This window comes from Chrysochloris asiatica, unplaced genomic scaffold, assembly GCF_000296735.1.
Source record: "Chrysochloris asiatica unplaced genomic scaffold, ChrAsi1.0 scaffold00041, whole genome shotgun sequence".
NCBI lineage: Eukaryota > Metazoa > Chordata > Mammalia > Afrosoricida > Chrysochloridae > Chrysochloris > Chrysochloris asiatica.
Window position 1 is genome coordinate 9,066,499 of NW_006408559.1, and position 16,507 is coordinate 9,083,005.

General features: G+C 47.5%; 1 protein-coding gene across 1 annotated transcript in view; it reads left to right on the forward strand.

Annotated features, from left to right (window-relative positions):
• NUP205 (nucleoporin 205kDa) overlaps nucleotides 1–12,973 on the forward strand; it is a 74,555-nt gene extending 61,582 nt beyond the window's left edge. The window contains exons 34-43 of the mRNA XM_006861156.1: nucleotides 637–775; nucleotides 2,568–2,694; nucleotides 3,526–3,602; nucleotides 4,950–5,078; nucleotides 5,254–5,380; nucleotides 7,691–7,857; nucleotides 9,646–9,769; nucleotides 10,156–10,284; nucleotides 10,969–11,042; nucleotides 12,640–12,973. Of these exons, the coding sequence (XP_006861218.1) occupies nucleotides 637–775; nucleotides 2,568–2,694; nucleotides 3,526–3,602; nucleotides 4,950–5,078; nucleotides 5,254–5,380; nucleotides 7,691–7,857; nucleotides 9,646–9,769; nucleotides 10,156–10,284; nucleotides 10,969–11,042; nucleotides 12,640–12,792 (1,246 nt within the window). The 3' untranslated portion in view covers nucleotides 12,793–12,973. The remainder of the gene's footprint in view (nucleotides 1–636; nucleotides 776–2,567; nucleotides 2,695–3,525; nucleotides 3,603–4,949; nucleotides 5,079–5,253; nucleotides 5,381–7,690; nucleotides 7,858–9,645; nucleotides 9,770–10,155; nucleotides 10,285–10,968; nucleotides 11,043–12,639) is intronic.
• Nucleotides 12,974–16,507: the final 3,534 nt, after the last annotated feature.

Below are 16,507 nucleotides of genomic sequence, written 5' to 3' on the forward strand. Positions count from 1 at the left end.
CATGGCTAGTCTCTCTCTGCCCGCCCCGCTCTTGCTGGATTTCCACTCTGCTTCTGGTCTTTTCTCTTGGGGCAGAGATTTAAATACCGACATTTCTAACAGATTGTAGTTTATTCTTGCAGTGTTCTGACACGGTGTCCTAAAGGTTAAGTGATACTACAACCTAGCATCTACTTTTTTTAAAAAATTTTATTTTACACACTGGACAGTGTAGACTCATTTTGGGCTTGAGTATAGGAGAGGAATGTTGAGGGCAAATCACTTTGGCTTGCATCCATTTCGTACCCATGGTCTCTCTGGTTTGAGGGAACCTTTGAAATAAAGAGAATCTTTTTTGGGAAGTTTCAAGCACTGTGTTTTCAAATCCTGCAGGTTTTCTTCAGTGAAATTTTCAAAACGCAAATTGTTCTGTTTCAAAATGCAAATCGTGTTTACTAATGAATGAAGCTGTGTGGTTCTACAGAAGCACTTACCTCGAACCCATAGTGTCTGTCTGGGATGCAGACTCCTCCGGGTGACATCCCCCATCAGTGGGTGATGCCGTCTGCCCCTTAATAAGTTAGCAGACCGCTAGATGATCCCGTTAACGCTAATCTTGCCATGTTCTCCCGTCTCTCTCGATTGTCATGAATCAAGAGTGTTTGGCATGAGGGACCTCCCGATGTTCATCCCCACCCCAGTGGATCGGTACCGGCAGATCCTCCTCCCTGCCCTCCAGCTGTGCCAGGCCATCCTCACGTCAAGCATGGCTCAACACCTGCAGGCAGCGGGACAGGTAAGGGATCCCAGGTGTAGAGAGCCTCTGATGGAATCTGACTGTGGTGCAGAGTTGGGAGAGAAGAACCTTGTACTTGGCTCTGGAGGACACAGACCCTTGTAGAAATGAGACACAGTAGCAAATGAATAGAATATTGAGCTAGGAAGCAAGAAATGAGCTTTGTTCATCTCTAAGATGAAGAAGCAGTTCACTGTGGTAGGGAACTAGCAGGCTTCTAAAATTGAATTCACTTAGAATTTGTTGAGAAAGCGCTATCATACTAGGCTCAGCTTTGCCAAACATATAAAAGACAGACGGAAAGGTTACATTCATTTATCATTTAGAGACTGAAGTTGTTTAAATAAAATTTCTGGTAGTTGTTGTTAAATATTACTGAGTTGGTTACAACTCCTAGTGACCTTTTTAGGGTTTCTGAGGCTGTAGATCTTTGTGGGAGCAGAAAGCCTCATCTTTTTCCCACAGAGCAGCTTGGTGGGCTCAAACTGTCAACTTTGTGGTTTGCAGTCCAGTGTTTACCTTACAGAGCCACAGCACTTGGTTTTAGTGAAAACTTTAAAAACCTCTGCTCTTTTAAACTGATGATAATAGAGCTTAGCCTCCTACTGATGAATTGGGCTCTTCGCCATGCTCCTGTGGTCACTGGTTGTGTCTCTGCCTCAGACACTGGGATTGGTGGGTGCTTGGTCTGCTGTCCCGGTCATCAGCCCTCAGACTCTTTCAGGGAGAATGGGCGTTATTGCAGGCCATGCTCTGTCTCTACCATGGGTGGCCTTCTGGTTAACGTCTTTAAACCTCAAGGACTTTCCCTTGTCCTCTCACTGATGGACCTTGAGATTCTTGTGTAGAACTGGGACATGGTGCTGTGACACACTAGTTCTCTTAACACCAGTTATTACGGAATCATCTGAGGAGCTTCTTACAAAAACCAAACAGGCCATAAACAGAGCACTGAGTCCCAGGGCTAGAGGTTCTGGGCTGAGGTCAGGAGTCTGTTCAAAAATGAAAGGGAGTGGGGTTGCTGAGTGTTCTGGAATCTTTGCCTCAAAGGCATTTATCAGAGTCCTGGGGTGGTGCTGTGGGTTAATGCACTGGACTGAAAGCTTGGTGGTTCAAGCTCACCAGCCGCTCCTGGGAAAACCTATACAGAGTCGCTATGGGTCTGAACTGACTCGATGACATTTAACAACAACAACAACAACGTTTGTCATCTAGGGGAGAGATGTGATGTGAAACCTTACAAACGGCCATGCTGGAGGGAGCAGAGTATGGAGGTCTGGGTTTCTCGCTTCTTTGCTTTGACCATATCAAAGGGAGAATCAGACATAAACTTTTATATGGTTTTCCTTTCATATATAGCAACTTCTTAAATTCAGTATGTCATTTTTATTCCCACTCATTTTAAAGTCTTGTTCTTGTCCCTACTGGACAAACTACCAATGAAGCAAAGAGGGTTATGTTAAATAGGGTTCGGACAGTAGCTCCAAGTTACAGCTTACTTTCCTACAATGGCATCTAAGTGTATTCATTGGTAAGCTTTCAGATAATCATTATCTATAGCTTCTGTGTGAATTTTACTTAAATGCTTGCTTCTTGAGGCACTAAATTACGCAGGTGCAGAAGATATTCATGTAAGCAATAAGCAAGTGCAGAAACCACGGCACTTGCCTGTATTGCACTGAGTCACTTACTTCAATGTTTAATGAGGTTCCTGAGTGAGACTTACAAATTTGTGATGGGGTGTTTCTTGGGTCTACCTTTGCTGCTTCCATTGCGCCCTTTCTGGGCTTAGGTGCTACAGCTTCTCATCTCGCATTCCGACACTATCCAAGCGATTCTGCGCTGTCAGGACGTCAGTGCTGGGTCCCTGCAGGAGTTGGCATTGCTGACCGGGATCATCAGCAAAGCAGCACTGCCTGGTGAGTTGGTTTGGTGCAAGGACTTCTAGTCATTCTTTACAGACCTGCATGTGTTGTTGTTAAGTGCTGTGGAGTCGGTTCTGACTCCTAGAGACCCTGTATAGGGTTCCCGAGCCTGTAAATCTTTATGGGAGCAGAAAGGCTCATCTTTCCCCTGTGGAGCAACTAGTGGGCTAGAACCACTGACCTTGTGGTTTGCAGTCCAGTGCTTATCCTATACAGCCACCACGCTCCCACAGACTTGCACACACATACCACAAATCCAACCCCACTGTATGTGTGCAAATGGGGTGGAGAGAACAGGAAGCTGCGTTGGAGTGGTGCTGTTAGAGGCTGGTCAGCTGACCTGGTAATGGGGCCAAACTGGAAAGGGGAATGGAAACATCGCTCTGGCAAACTCAGGTTTGTCTAAGGGGGCAATCAAATGATACAATATCTAGAGGAGTTTAAAAGAAAAAAGAAATGTGTTTCATGCATAGTATTTTATATTGCAAACTTCCATGAGACAGTAATTTCTTGCTGAGTTTGGAAAGTTTTAACTTTTATGATTATAAGTAAAAACTAGATTTTTCTTGGGAAAAAACCCTCATAAGCTCATTAATTCAGTCTTACACTTTGGATTGCATGTGAATGGTCATGTGCTGCTGTCAATATCTAGAAAGGCAACAGTAACAAACAGTGTAAGATGCTGTTTCTTAAAACTTCTCCAGGGCAAGGGTTTGCCTGCTCATTGTATGAAAACTAAAATACTAAGACAGCTTTTCTTACTGTACAGTGCTTTTATTTTGTTGATTCTGTAGCTACATCTGAAAGCATTCTAATTTTTTATAGGCATATTGAGTGAACTCGATGTTGACGTAAATGAAGGATCTCTAATGGAGCTACAGGGACATATTGCACGGTTCCAGGTAACCGATTCTTAGATCTTCAAGTAACAATTTGCTCTGACTCATCACCTTTCTTTGGAAAATGTTCTTTATGTGGATGCATCTCAGAGATACATGTGTATCATGTAAAATAAATGGAACTGTGTTAATTTTATAGAGATACATAACTAACTGGACATATCTCAATCTTTGTGTCACCAGCATGTCCTGAATATCTTGTATTTAATATCGATTTTTAAGTGGGGCTGTGATTTTTGTCATGGTGCTCTGCGTCTTTTGAGTCTTGCTGTGACCAGCTTTCTAGAGCGAGCTGCTCGCTCACCAGCAAGGCACACTCTGTGCCTTTCAGTCTCTTAACTCTTCTCACTAGTGAAAAGAAGGACCTTTCAAGTGGACCGTTCGCGAGGTGAATCATTTGTGATCCCCGTTTTATCTGTGAGAGCAGCAGACACAAACATGTCACATGTGTAACTCTTTTGGAAAAATAAGTTTAGGTGTTTATTTTGAACTTTTAATTTTGTGGATGAAAGTTTACAGAGCAAATTAGTTTCCCAGTCAACAGTTCACACGCATTGTGTTTTATAACATTGGGCAAAATAAGTTTATATCTGGCCTCACTGCCCCAGTGATTAAGATTTTACACACACACACACACGCAATTTCCAGGTTTTAAATCCTTGTGTTTATTGTACACTTACGTTCAGAACCCTGTGCTGTGGACTTTGAATGCAGTATCTCAGGTCATCTTGACAGTGACCCCATGTGATAGCAATTGCTGTCACCACTAGAAATAGGAATCTAGAGGTGTGGGAAGTTAAGGAATTTGTCCCGTGTCACGTAGCCAAAGGTCATGGACCTGTTCCTGGACTCCCAGCCTGTGGCTATCCATCAGCTATTCAGCGTGCCCTTGCCCTGTGAGACTAGAGGGTGAAACCTACCACCGTTCCCAGCTGATGGCGCTGGCATTTTATCTGCCACAGCTCCCTTTGTGTTCCCAAGCTTTGCTGACGTCCCCACAGCAGCAAAGGAGTACCAGCCTTCGCATTTGTGGTTCTCTAGACAAAACTCCTGGGCATGCTGGCTGCTACCCACCTCCTGTCTGCCCCCTTATTTTGCAGCTCATTTATTTTATTTTTGGTTTGATGCAGAAAACTCTTGGTGAATGTTTAGATTATCTTGGGGACTAAGAGGTAAAGTTGGTGTGAAGGCGCTGACTGCCAGATGCATTTGCAAAAGGTGAATTTTAGTGATGCTGCTAGTAGTAGAGAGTAAGAAACCACATTTCTTAAAAGACTGGTTTTGATCCCTCTAGAAAGAGAGGTCACTAATTCAGCCTAGTTGTCAAGAAACTATCTCTCTGTTTCTTAGCGCCAGTGCTTAGGGCTCCTGACTCGCTTTGGTGGCTCTGACAGACTGCGTCAGTTTAAGTTTCAAGAGGATAATGTGGAAGGAGATAGAATGAGCAAGAAAGATGAAATCGAACTGGCTATGCAGCAGGTATGAGGGATGGGCTTAGTGGGCGGAATGATCCTAACTGAGGCTTTCATTGTACTTAACCGAGGTGAGGAATTTCAGAAATTGCATGCTAACTTTGCTCCCTCTTCACATTTGAATTGGCATGATACTGGGGCACTTTGAGCGCTCACTTGTTGTTGTTGTTCTGATGCCGTAGATTTGTGCCAACGTCATGGAGTATTGTCAGTCCCTCATGCTTCAGGGTTCTCCCACCTTCCAGCACACCGTGTGTCTCCTCACCCCCAGCCTTTCGGAAACCATGAGTAGAGACGGGCCGCGGCCAGGTGAGTCTCCGCCCTGCTTCTGCAGCTGGGGAGTTCAGTAGCTCTGATGATGGCTGAGCTCTCCTGGGTCCCAGGGAAGCACAGTACTGTTGGTGTCGCAGTTATTTCAGTGAATAATGAATGGGGATATTTTAAAGGCTTTTTTAAGACGGAGTGGTGTGGAGTTTCTGCTGTCAGACCTGCCTGTTAGGCTGGAGAGCTTGAGAGACCAGGAGGAGATGTGCTGAGCCTAAGTCTGGAAGACGCTGTAGTTTTGAATAGTAGTGGTTGTTGTTAGGTGCTGTTGAGTCGGTTTTGATTCACCCCAGAAGGAAACACTGCCCCATCCTCACGTTGTTATCTTCGAGCCCATCCGTTGTTGCAACCACTGTGTCACTCCATCTCGTTGGGGGTCTTCCTCGTTTTCTCTGAGCCGCCACTTCTCCAAGCATGATGGCCTTCTCCAGGGATCCATCCCTCCTGACAATATGAATATGTCCGAAGTATGTATGATGAAGTCTCACCAGCCTCGCTCCTAAGGCTGTACTTCTAAGACAGGTTTGTTTGTCTCACTGTCCATGATACTTTTAATATTCCCCTCCAATACCATAATTCAAATGCTTCAATTCTTATTCATTGTCCAACTTTTACATGCATGTGAGACGATTAAAAGTATGGCTCAGTCAGGTACACCGTAGTCCTCAAAGTGACATCTTTCCAGTGCACATGACACTGTTGGCCATTCTCTGTGGGCTGCAGATGGACAGAGGCCTCTCCCTGCCTCCCGCCCCTCCCTGCCAGTCCTTCTCATGGCACCATTTTACCAACAGCACACGCTCACCTCGTGTCTCCATGTTCTCACAATACTTCACACTTTTCCACCATGCTGTTACACACATGAACATCATCTCGTGTACACTCACTGGGAAGCCTAGAAATTGGTGTGGCTCATTTTACACCAGTACTCGCTTTGTTGCATTGGGTAGGAACTGAACTCACTGTGGCTCTGAGGTCTGCTTGAATGTCAAGTGCTTAGAGCAGCCTTGGCTTTTAAGATTATAGAAGTGGTAGCTGTGGTACTGTTGTCATTGTTGTTGTTTAGCGTGTTTCTACTTGTGATCCAGGGACCCTCCTCTATAACACTCGCTATTCTTCTAGCCCCCTCTCGTCTTTCCTGTGGGATATGCTTTTGTAGAGCGAGTCTCCTGAACCTTCTGTATCTGAGTTCCGAGTCACCAGCCTCTGAGAGTGCTACTGGTTTCTAGACTTGAGCCACTTCGAGGGGTTAGGACTTGGAAAGGGTCATCCTGTATGTGGTTCTCCCTAGCAGGGTAGAAAGTCACAAATGGTACCTGGGACCAGGACAACTCATTTCCCAGAAACAAGCTCTCTTACCAATCTGTATTGTAAAGACTAGCGTCGTCCCGAAAGACTGGAAAAGAGGCCTGGGTAGTCACAGGGTCTGGGATGGCCATTGGTTAGGGGCACGGTCACTTGCCAGTGACAGTCCTCTCACCTGTGCTGGGAGATCCAGAGGGCTGGGAGTTTGGAGCAGGAGTAAGGGGAGACGGTGGGGAAGTGGAAGCTACAGGTCTCCGGCAGTGTCATTCAGGGTATCTTGGCCATTAGACCAAACCCACTCTGAAATTACCCACGGATTTCTCAGGAGCCCCTTCCTCATTAGAGGGGACTGCGAATCGCACCACAACTCTCTGTAGGGTGGCAGGGCACTGCGGGCAGCCTTCCCCCAGCCTGCCGTCCCTTTGCACCTTCATCCTAAGACAGCCAGGTGTGGGGTAAGGCTGCCAGAAGGCCTTGTGCTCTGGTGCTGCCTGATGAGTGGACAGGCTCGCATGTGAACCCAGTCGGCTTCGTGCTGTTCAACTGTGTCTTTGGGAGAGTGACTCGGACATGGAGTGGGAACCAGAGAAGTGCAGCTGGGAAAGGAAGCCACACAGCTAGACAGTAGGGGGAGGGCACCTCTCCCCAGAACCTGAGTGTGTGTGTGAGTGTATGAAGTTTGCATTTGTGTGTTTGTGGAGGGGGTGCAGGCATGGGAACTCTAGCTTTCGAGTTTTCACTGTCCCCCAAAGAGAAAACTTTGAGTCCATTAGCTAGATGTTCTATTCTCTCAAGGTGTCCAGCTGTGGGCCCTTTCCTGGTGACAGTAACCCCTAACCACTCCTTTGGGCTCTCTCTGGTATTTAATAGTTTTGGTTTTCATGGTAGTTCTGTGCCCTCAGGTTTCTGTGCACCATGTTTTAAAGTAGGTCATTTAAAAGTCATGACATGATTGTAAGGACAACACTGTTTTATGTCCTCAACTATCAGATAGCCAAGCACCAGTGGTTCCGTGTTGGCGCCTGCCTGGTTTGGGCATTATCGTCTACCTGCTGAAACAGAGCGCCAATGATTTCTTCAGTTACTACGACAGTCATCGGCGGAGTGTCAACAAGCTGCAGAATGTCGAGCAGCTTCCCCCTGATGAGATAAAAGAGGTAGGACCTGACAGTGAGCTGTGGCCGTGCTGGACACACCCAGGGCCAGGCGGGTGATGGCCTCTGCCCTGGGAGTAAAGGTGATGTATCCACATACATGGCTTCTCCTGCAAGGCTTGAAGAAGGTCTCACACTCTAGCACCACGCCTCATGAGCAGAGAACTTGTTAATGGCACAACCGGGTAGGGCCTTCTAGAAAACCACCCCAGCCAGTGGAAAGGCAGCTGGCCTTTGAGGACTGAGTCTTAGTAACTGAAACTGTAAAATCTAATACACACACACATGCATGTATGCGTATATGAAATTATTTTCTTTCATCTGACCTCTTATCTACTGTTGGTGTTGGTAAGTGTTGTCAAGTTGGTTCCGACCCCCAGCAACCCTGTATAGGGTTTCTGAGGAGAGGCTGGTGGCTTTGAACCACCAACCTTGTGGTTCAAAGTGACCTTGCAATCCAGCGCATTATCTGCAGTGCCACACCACGACTCTACAATTATGGCTTTCTGTGGTAGATGCTGTTTCTGCAGACGGTTTCTCTATACCTTTAGTAGCTCCAGTATCTGTCGACACAAGATGGCATCTCAGACACAACTGCCTTCTCTCAGTGGCCGGAGGCATGAGCGTCACTGTGCTCTTTAGCTGTGAGGCGAGTCACCATGCACACTCGCTTCCCACCGGGCACAGCTGAATCACTAGGCACCCTGTGGCCCCTTACCAGGGTGTCCTGTGGCGGCCTGGATGCTTCACAGCAGGCTTCCCAGTAATTCCTTTCACTCTTGGGGGCAGACAAGCCCCCTCCTTCCTGCCGCTCTTTTTACGATCACGGAGCATTCAAGGAGTGTGCACAGTGCGCTGGACCAGACCTGTGTGCACTCCCTGGTTGACATGAGGCAGGTAGTGATGTTGCCTCCATTTCTCGGGTGTGGAAACTGAGGCACCGAGGCTAACTGAACTGAGCTTCCATGGCTAGTAAGTACAAGGGGGGAGGCAGGAGCTCAATAACAGCTGATGGATCGGGGCCCCCTGCAGGGTGTTGTTCTGTCACCTGTGTGCCCGAAGATGCTAATTCCCGTAGGAGGGATGACGGTAGTACGACAGAGTCGGTGGTGGGTCCCCAGCCCCCTTCATTCAGTGAGCTGTGGTCGGTCAGATGGAGCCGTGGTGCATATGCCAGGAAACTTCAAAAAGTATGTGGGAAAACTGCCTTGAAAAGACAGAAATGAAGCCCCCTTGTACGTGTGCCAAACTGAAATCTGCGTTGTCTTCAGAAGATAACACACAACCCTTTCAGGAATTCTGCACGGCCTTGTTACACCCAATGCTTGAAAAGTCATTTTGTTTTGTTGAACTTGACGAGAAGTTCAGGGTGGGTGGGCATGCCATCGAGTCAATTGTGACTTATTGTGACCCTTTAGGATAGACTAGAACTGACCATAGGGTGTCCAAGGTCCTCGTCGTGACAGAAGTGCACTGCCACGGCTTCCTCCTTTGCAGCCTGAACCGCAGCCTAATGCTCACCCAGTGGGCTCGTCAGCAGATTGAATGTCGGCTCCAGGGACATGATTTCAGAGGCAGCAGGCGGCCATTCACTTGTGAAGTTGCCCACTTCTTTGGCTCTCGTTTTTCTCCTTCAGTTATGGGCATCTTCGCTGGATAATAAGCTCGTGACTGCAAGGGGCCTCGCTTTATTTGAGTTGTTCTCAAAGAGCTCTCGTCATAGATTTAATGCATTGCATTTCTGTCTGAATCTGTGCTGTTCTCAACAGCACATTTGTTTCTTTCTCTTAGTTGTGCCAGTCTGTGATGCCTGCTGGAGTCGATAAAATCTCTACGGCCCAGAAATACATGCTAGCAAGGCGGCGTCTGGTGAAGTTGATCAACAACCGCGCCAAGCTGCTTTCGCTCTGTTCCTGTATCCTTAACGAAACTGCAGGCAGTGCAGCGTGAGTGCTGCCCTTCCAGAGCACCTTCCCACGGACTTTATCTCACTAGTAAATGCCTGATATCTTTCCAAACTGAAAATGTCTTTCCTACATTTTAGAACTGCTAGTAATCCTGATGGTATATAGCAGTGCTTTCTGGGCGTGCACCCCATGTCCCCTGGCCCCTCTTCCTCTCAGTAGTCTGGCCGCTCTCTACAGAGGGGTACGTGCCGTGGAGCGCCCCTTGCTGGTCAGATGGAGGAGGTGCATCTGGCACCAGGCGATGCAGTGATCCCCTTTTGATTTCTCCCTCCAAAACCTCCCTAACAAAGGGTTTGCTGAACTTGTTCTCTTTAACCTGAGCCCTCACGTGCAGTTATCATAGAGACCTGCCTCTTCATTTTTTGGCGCCACCTGGAGTACTACCTGCTGCACTGCACACCCACAGACTCCCAGGATTCTCTCTTTGCCGCCAGGACCTTATTTAGAAGCCGGAAACCACAAGGTAAATGCAGTGCTGAAAGCCAGCCAAACACTAGTATAGTTTGAGTGCTTTGAAAAACCTGTTAGGTTTTTATATACAATTTATGTTTCTAGGGTGCTAACAGTGGACTGTGAACTGCAAGGTCAGCGGTTCAGGCTTACCAGCCACTCCTCAGAAACCCTATCCAGGGTTGCTCTGAGTCTGAACTGAATCAACGGCACTTAACTTACTGTTAACTTACTTACTGTTAGTAGTCCAGTGCTTATCCTACAGTGTCACATCAGGACTCCCTCTAGACATGGCTATTTTTGTTCCTACTTCTGTCCATGGGAAATTGTGCTAAGCATGTGTCTTCTAAAGGCTGTTCATCAGTTTCTTCAGTGGAGGCCCAACCCAACCCAGAGGCCCTGGTACTAAGGCTTTTCCAGAAGATTGGCTTGGGTTGGCCTCGGCCATGATTCGCACTGCCAGAGCAAGCCTGTGTGATTGGAAAGGGGTCCCTCGGGTCAGGGGAGACAAGAAATGCTTGAGACTCTTGGTCTGCACTAGTGGAATGCTTCCCCAGGACTTCCGTTTGCTGAGAACATCAAGTTCCTAGTGTCGGAGCATTTTTGCGCAGCACTGTGGTTCATTGTCACCAGTACCTTCCACTATGTAGGAGAGTCAGTGCTGGCAAAGCTGGCTTCACTGTACCTTTTCTCTCAGATCCCTTCGCCTCCGACACCAGCCTGGACTTCAGAAGTGGGCTGACAGTAGTGAGCCAGCACGACGTAGACCAGGTAAGGGTCCAGACTGGCTTAGACCCGGGAGGGGTCTGTGCCTGCATGTAGACCCAAGTTAGGGTCCAGACTGGCTTAGACCTGGGAAAGGTCTGTACACAGGTGTAGACTCAGGTAAGGGTCCGGACCGGCTTAGACCTGGAAGGGGTCTGTACCCAGATGTAGACCTGGGAGCGTCTTTGACCAAATGTAAACCAGGTAAGTGTCCTTGCCTGAACATAGACCGATTCTTCTGTTGGCTCACAGGACTGCAAGGGTTGGTAAATCCAAAATCTGTTGGTCAGGCCATATTCCAGAGACTTCTGCAGATTCATGTTCCAAGAACCTGAGGTCAGGAACAACTGACTTCACTTCTGAGCCATCATTTCCTCATCCGAGAGATGGGAATGGTAATAACAAGTGCATAGAATTTGGTCAGAATTCAAGGAAATTCCCTATATGTGACCCTTTAGTATAGTGTCTGCAAGGAAGTAAGTGTTCCGAAATTGGTTGATTTTATAATCTGGAAATTCATGGGTGTTTTGTTTTTTTTTAATTGTCTAATTTTTAGGCACCAAGTATCAACTCAACACATAATCTTTCAAGAAATAATTTCTTGGTAAAATTGTGAGTGGCCATTAGAATTTCAGTCAAGCAGACTACAATACCATACCACACTGTGCACTTCAGCCTCTTGAGCAATATTGTTGGAATGACTGAAGAGCTTCCCCAAGCAATGAAAAATGGGGGCATCACTTGTTCTTGATGTCATCGGGTTGTGTGGTAGGAGCGGAAGTGAGTCCCAACTTACTCTGTTAGGAGGCAGCAGAAAGTCCTCAGCAGTGACTTGGGAAGGCTCTGCACCTCTGGTCCCTCCTTGTCACTGACTTTCCTGTCGCTGAAGGGCGGACCTCATCCTGCCCAGAGGAGCACAAGTTCCCACCCTCCAGAACACACCCCAACCCTGAGTGACTTCTTCATCCAAGTGATTTCTGCTGCGGCCGGGCTCTGGTGGGGAAGCTAGCGTTAAATGTGCCCGTGTACAGAATTAATCTAAAACGTGATCACCCTGAAGGTGATGTTATTATTATTTCATTTAGACTCATCTGCTATGCTGTTAGAGTAGGGGAAAGGATTAGTAAGTAATTTCATAAAAGAACCTGCTGGGATTTGAATCCAAAACTGAAGGCCGGGAGATCTCTCTAATCTCTAAATGTCAGTGATCTTTTCAAATAGCAAAATGTATTTAAAAAAAAAAAAAAGGTCCGCCTCCCCACCCCACCCCACGGATCCTTTGTTTCTTTCCCCAAAGGCAGCTTCTGTTCATGATTTCTTGTGTGGAAATACTTTTTGGGCATAAGTCAGTGTATCACCACCAACAATTGTTGCTATTTACAGCAGATTTTAAGTTTTGCATACCATACAAGAAAGGAAAGAGGGAAAACCATTAGCCTCTTACCTTAAAATTTTAGGGTGGGAAATGTCAGTGTTGAGTGAATTGGGGTCTGAGCAAGGACCACATTACCAAGCTTGAAAGGTCAGTTTAATAGTAAGACAGAATGACAAACTATTTGAGACGGCCATTCTCCTAACAAAATGTCTTCTGTGTTCCCTCCAGCTTCAGGCTGACTCCGCCAGTGCATTTGGAGAATCACTGCAAAAGAAACTTCTGGACATTGAAGGACTATATTCAAAAGTTCGATCTCGCTATAGTTTTATACAAGCCCTTGTCAGACGGATCCGTGGTCTGCTGAGGACCTCAAGGAGCTGAGCGTCTGTGCTTCTACTCTTCTTCTGGAGAGATGAATTGGGGGAAACATTCTCCTTTTTAATAGATGACTATTTCTAAATTATGACCAAAAATTATTTTGTATTTCTTTATATATGGACATCTTTTCTGTAAACTTCTTTGCCGAGTCCCATCTTCATTAGTGAAAAATAAATTCTTTTTACAAGATACAACAAATGGATGAAATTTGATCTAGAAAATAAATATTCCATACCAAGTCTACAGTTCAGGTGGCACGTCAGAGGCCTTTGCTGCCCCACAGGATTACAGGGGTTGGCAAATCCAAAATTTGTAGGTCAGGCAACATGCTAGAGATTTTGCGGGTTTATGTCCCAAGAACTGGAGGTCAGTAAAGAGAAGAGTGAGGTCAACAACGAGAAGTGTGCAGCATCAAAAAAAGCAACAGCTTTGCCAGATTGGAGACAGGCCACACCCCCGAGTAAACTTCCCTTTCAATTGATTGGCTGCTCATATCAGATCTCAAAATGAAGTGATTGCATAATGTCTTCCAAATCGTTGAGAATTACAGATTAGGTGGTACTGTGGGTTAATGCGCTGGACTGCAAAGTCACTTTGAACCACAAGGAAGGAGGTTCAAGCTCACCAGCTGTTCTTCTGAAATCCTATACAGGTTGCTATGGGTCAGAACCGATTCTGCAGCACATAACAAGTTGACACATAAAATGTCACACCAAGTTAAAAAAAAACTTGCTTTTTTGTTTTTTTTCCTAAAATTTTTAAACATGAAGTATCACATAACAATTTTTGGGGAAATAATTTAATGGTAAAATTAGAATTTCAGTCAGGCAGACTACAATATCACACCGCACTGTGCACTTCAGCCTCTTGAGCAATATTGTTGGAATGACTGAAGAGCTTCCCCAAGCAATGAAAAATGGGGGCATCACTTGTTCTTGACGTCATCGGGTTGTATGGTAGGAGCTGAAGTGAGTCCCAACTCACTCTGCTAGGAGGCAGCAGGAAGTCCTCAGCCGTGACTGACTTTCCTGTCGCTGAAGGGCGGACCTTATCCTCCCCAAAGGAGCACAAGTTCCCCCCCTCCAGAACACACCCCAACCCTGAGTGACTTCTTCATCCAAGTGATTTCTGCTGCGGCCGGGCTCCAGTCGGGAAACTAGCGTTAAATACGCCCGTGTACAAATTAGCAATGAACTGAGCGAGCGGGCAGAGGTGTGTCTGCCCGAGAAGAGCTGGCCGGAAGGGCGTATCCTTGAGGGGGCGTGACCGGAAGCAGACGGCGGGTTCCGCCCCTCGCGCCAGGGAGGCAGGCTCCGACCAGGTCTGCCACTGCGGCCTACTTTCTCTCCGAGTGTCTTCCCTGCCGACATCATGCTCCAGTTCCTGGTGAGTGGAACTGCCAGCGGTCGGTCGGGTTCTCGCCCGACCCCTCCAGTTCTCGCAGCCCCTGGGTGCAGCAGGGTGGGCGCTGGGGCTTTGTGTTTGCCTCGTCCCGAATGCCTTCGCCGTATTTCCCTGCCGTCAGCCAAGCCCCTGATATTTAGAGGCGTCAGAACATGACCCTTGGAAGCCCCCTACTCGTCGTGCTGCCTCTGGAATAGTGGGTCCAGCCCCCGGCCTCTGACTTCCGGTCCCCCTCCCCCCCATTGTATGGGACTGGGCCCCGCGCCCTGATTTCGCGAGAAGCGCAGGACAAACCTAAAATTAACCGCCCCCGGTACTCCTCAGTTTCCAGTTTCGATGGTGGCGGGGGCTGGAAGGACGCTAACCCTGGTGGTGGTTGTGGTTATATGTCGTGGAGTCGCTTCCGACCCATAGAGACCCTGTACAGGGTTTCTGAGGCTGTAAATCTTTACGGGAGCAGAAAGCCTCATCTTTCTCTCGCGGATCAGCTGGTAGTTCCGAACTGCTAACCTTGAGGTTAGCAGCCCCATTAGTAATCACTACGGTGAACCCTTGTCCACAATTAGTTTTTCCACAAGGAGGGTTAGCATGAATCAACAGATTGTTTCTCAGGCGCCTGTTGCAGTTTAAAATTGGTTTTCTGGCAAAACTCGGTGCGTTTCAGAGTTTGCCCATCAAACTGCCAACTAAAAAGAGCCTTTCTGTCAAGTTTCTGTGAGCTCAAATCTTGTCTCTTTCAACGTCTGCATCTCGGAAGAGACGGACGATGGAAATCTGCAAGAAAAAGTGCCCTTCTGAAATATGGTTGTGGACTTTTAAAACATCTCTAGGCCCAAAGAGGGTTCTTTTATATGAACTGCTCACCCACAGCAGGGCTGCACTTTTCTGCAAGTTTCTCCAGTGTCCTGCCTTTTCCAGTGAGCAGCTGTCCTGCCGCAGTGCCTAAGAGGTTGGACTCCTGAATCCAACTCCTGGGCTTGAACTTGGTTGTTTCCACACGGTGGCAGGTTATTTGAAGTTCTGTCTGCTTTAGCTCCCACACCTGAAAACAGGAACCTGCTTCCTTCTGGCCTCGATCTGAGGATTACAAATGAGTAAACACAGTCCTGATGTGGCCCCTGTAGGGTAAGCACTGGATCACAAGGTTGGTGGTTCAAACTCACCAGGCGCTCCTCAGAAACCCTCTACAGGATCACTGTGAGCCAGAATAGCATCAATAACAACATAATAAAGGACGTAAACAGTGGCTCTCTGTCAGGACTCAGATCTGGGCAGGGCATTAGTTGGACTCTAATAGATTCCTTGACCTCAGCAGGGGAGGTGGTGGGAAAGGAAACAGTGACTCACTTACAAACTGCCCACACTGTCATCACACATTTCAGAAAAGGACCCTCTGAGGCCTTCCTGAAGGAGCCCTGGTGGCACAGTGGTCATGTGCTTGCTGACCTGTGAGCTGCAATGTCAGTGATTCAAACCCACCAGCTGCTCCTCAGACGGATGTGGCAGTCTGCTGTGGCGCAGGCGACAGCTCTGGAAACCCTCGGGGGCGGTTGTGCTCCCTGAACCAGAATTGCAGGGAGGGCAGTGGTGCGGTGGCTTGGTGAGGCTCCCTGTCATTGTCATTCCTGCTGTCTCTGGTTATGTTGTTGTTCAGAGAGCCGGTTCATTGATCTTTCCTCCTGGATTAAAATAGTCACCCACCATCCCTGTCAGGAAGACCTGTTCCATGACCCTGCTGCCCCCTTTCTCCTCCCTTGGACCCCCGAATGACCTTCTGGTTGTCAGCCAAGGGCTTTAACCACTGCACCCCCAGGGCCCTTCCTTTGACCACAGTGGGGTGCTGAGTTACAATACGGGGTCATTTGAGGGAGACTCACGGGATAAACCTTTGAAAGGAAGCTCTGTAGGGTAAACACTGGGCTTCTAACCGCAGGGCTAGTAGTTCTAACCCACCAGCTGTTCCACAGGAGAAAGTGAGGTTGTCTGCTTCCGTAAAGATGTTCAGCTTCAGAACCCCTGTAGAGGAGGCCTGTGATCAGGATTGACACCCTGCAGTGGATTTGGTTTGGGATTTCCTACTTTTGGTTACTGGGTGTTCCTTAGGTCCTTGAACCTTTATTCTTTTCTCCAAACCTTGTCCTTGGAGGTCCAGGTCCCCCTCCTGCATATTGCACCTCTGCTGTCCTCTTTTCGGTCTCAGACCCAGTCTGTGAGGACCCACTACCTCCTTCTTTTCCTTGACTCCTCCAGATTTCTTTCTGTGTCCCCCTGCGATGTCTCTCAAACTGTAAATGTTGCCGTTTCTTTGATTCAT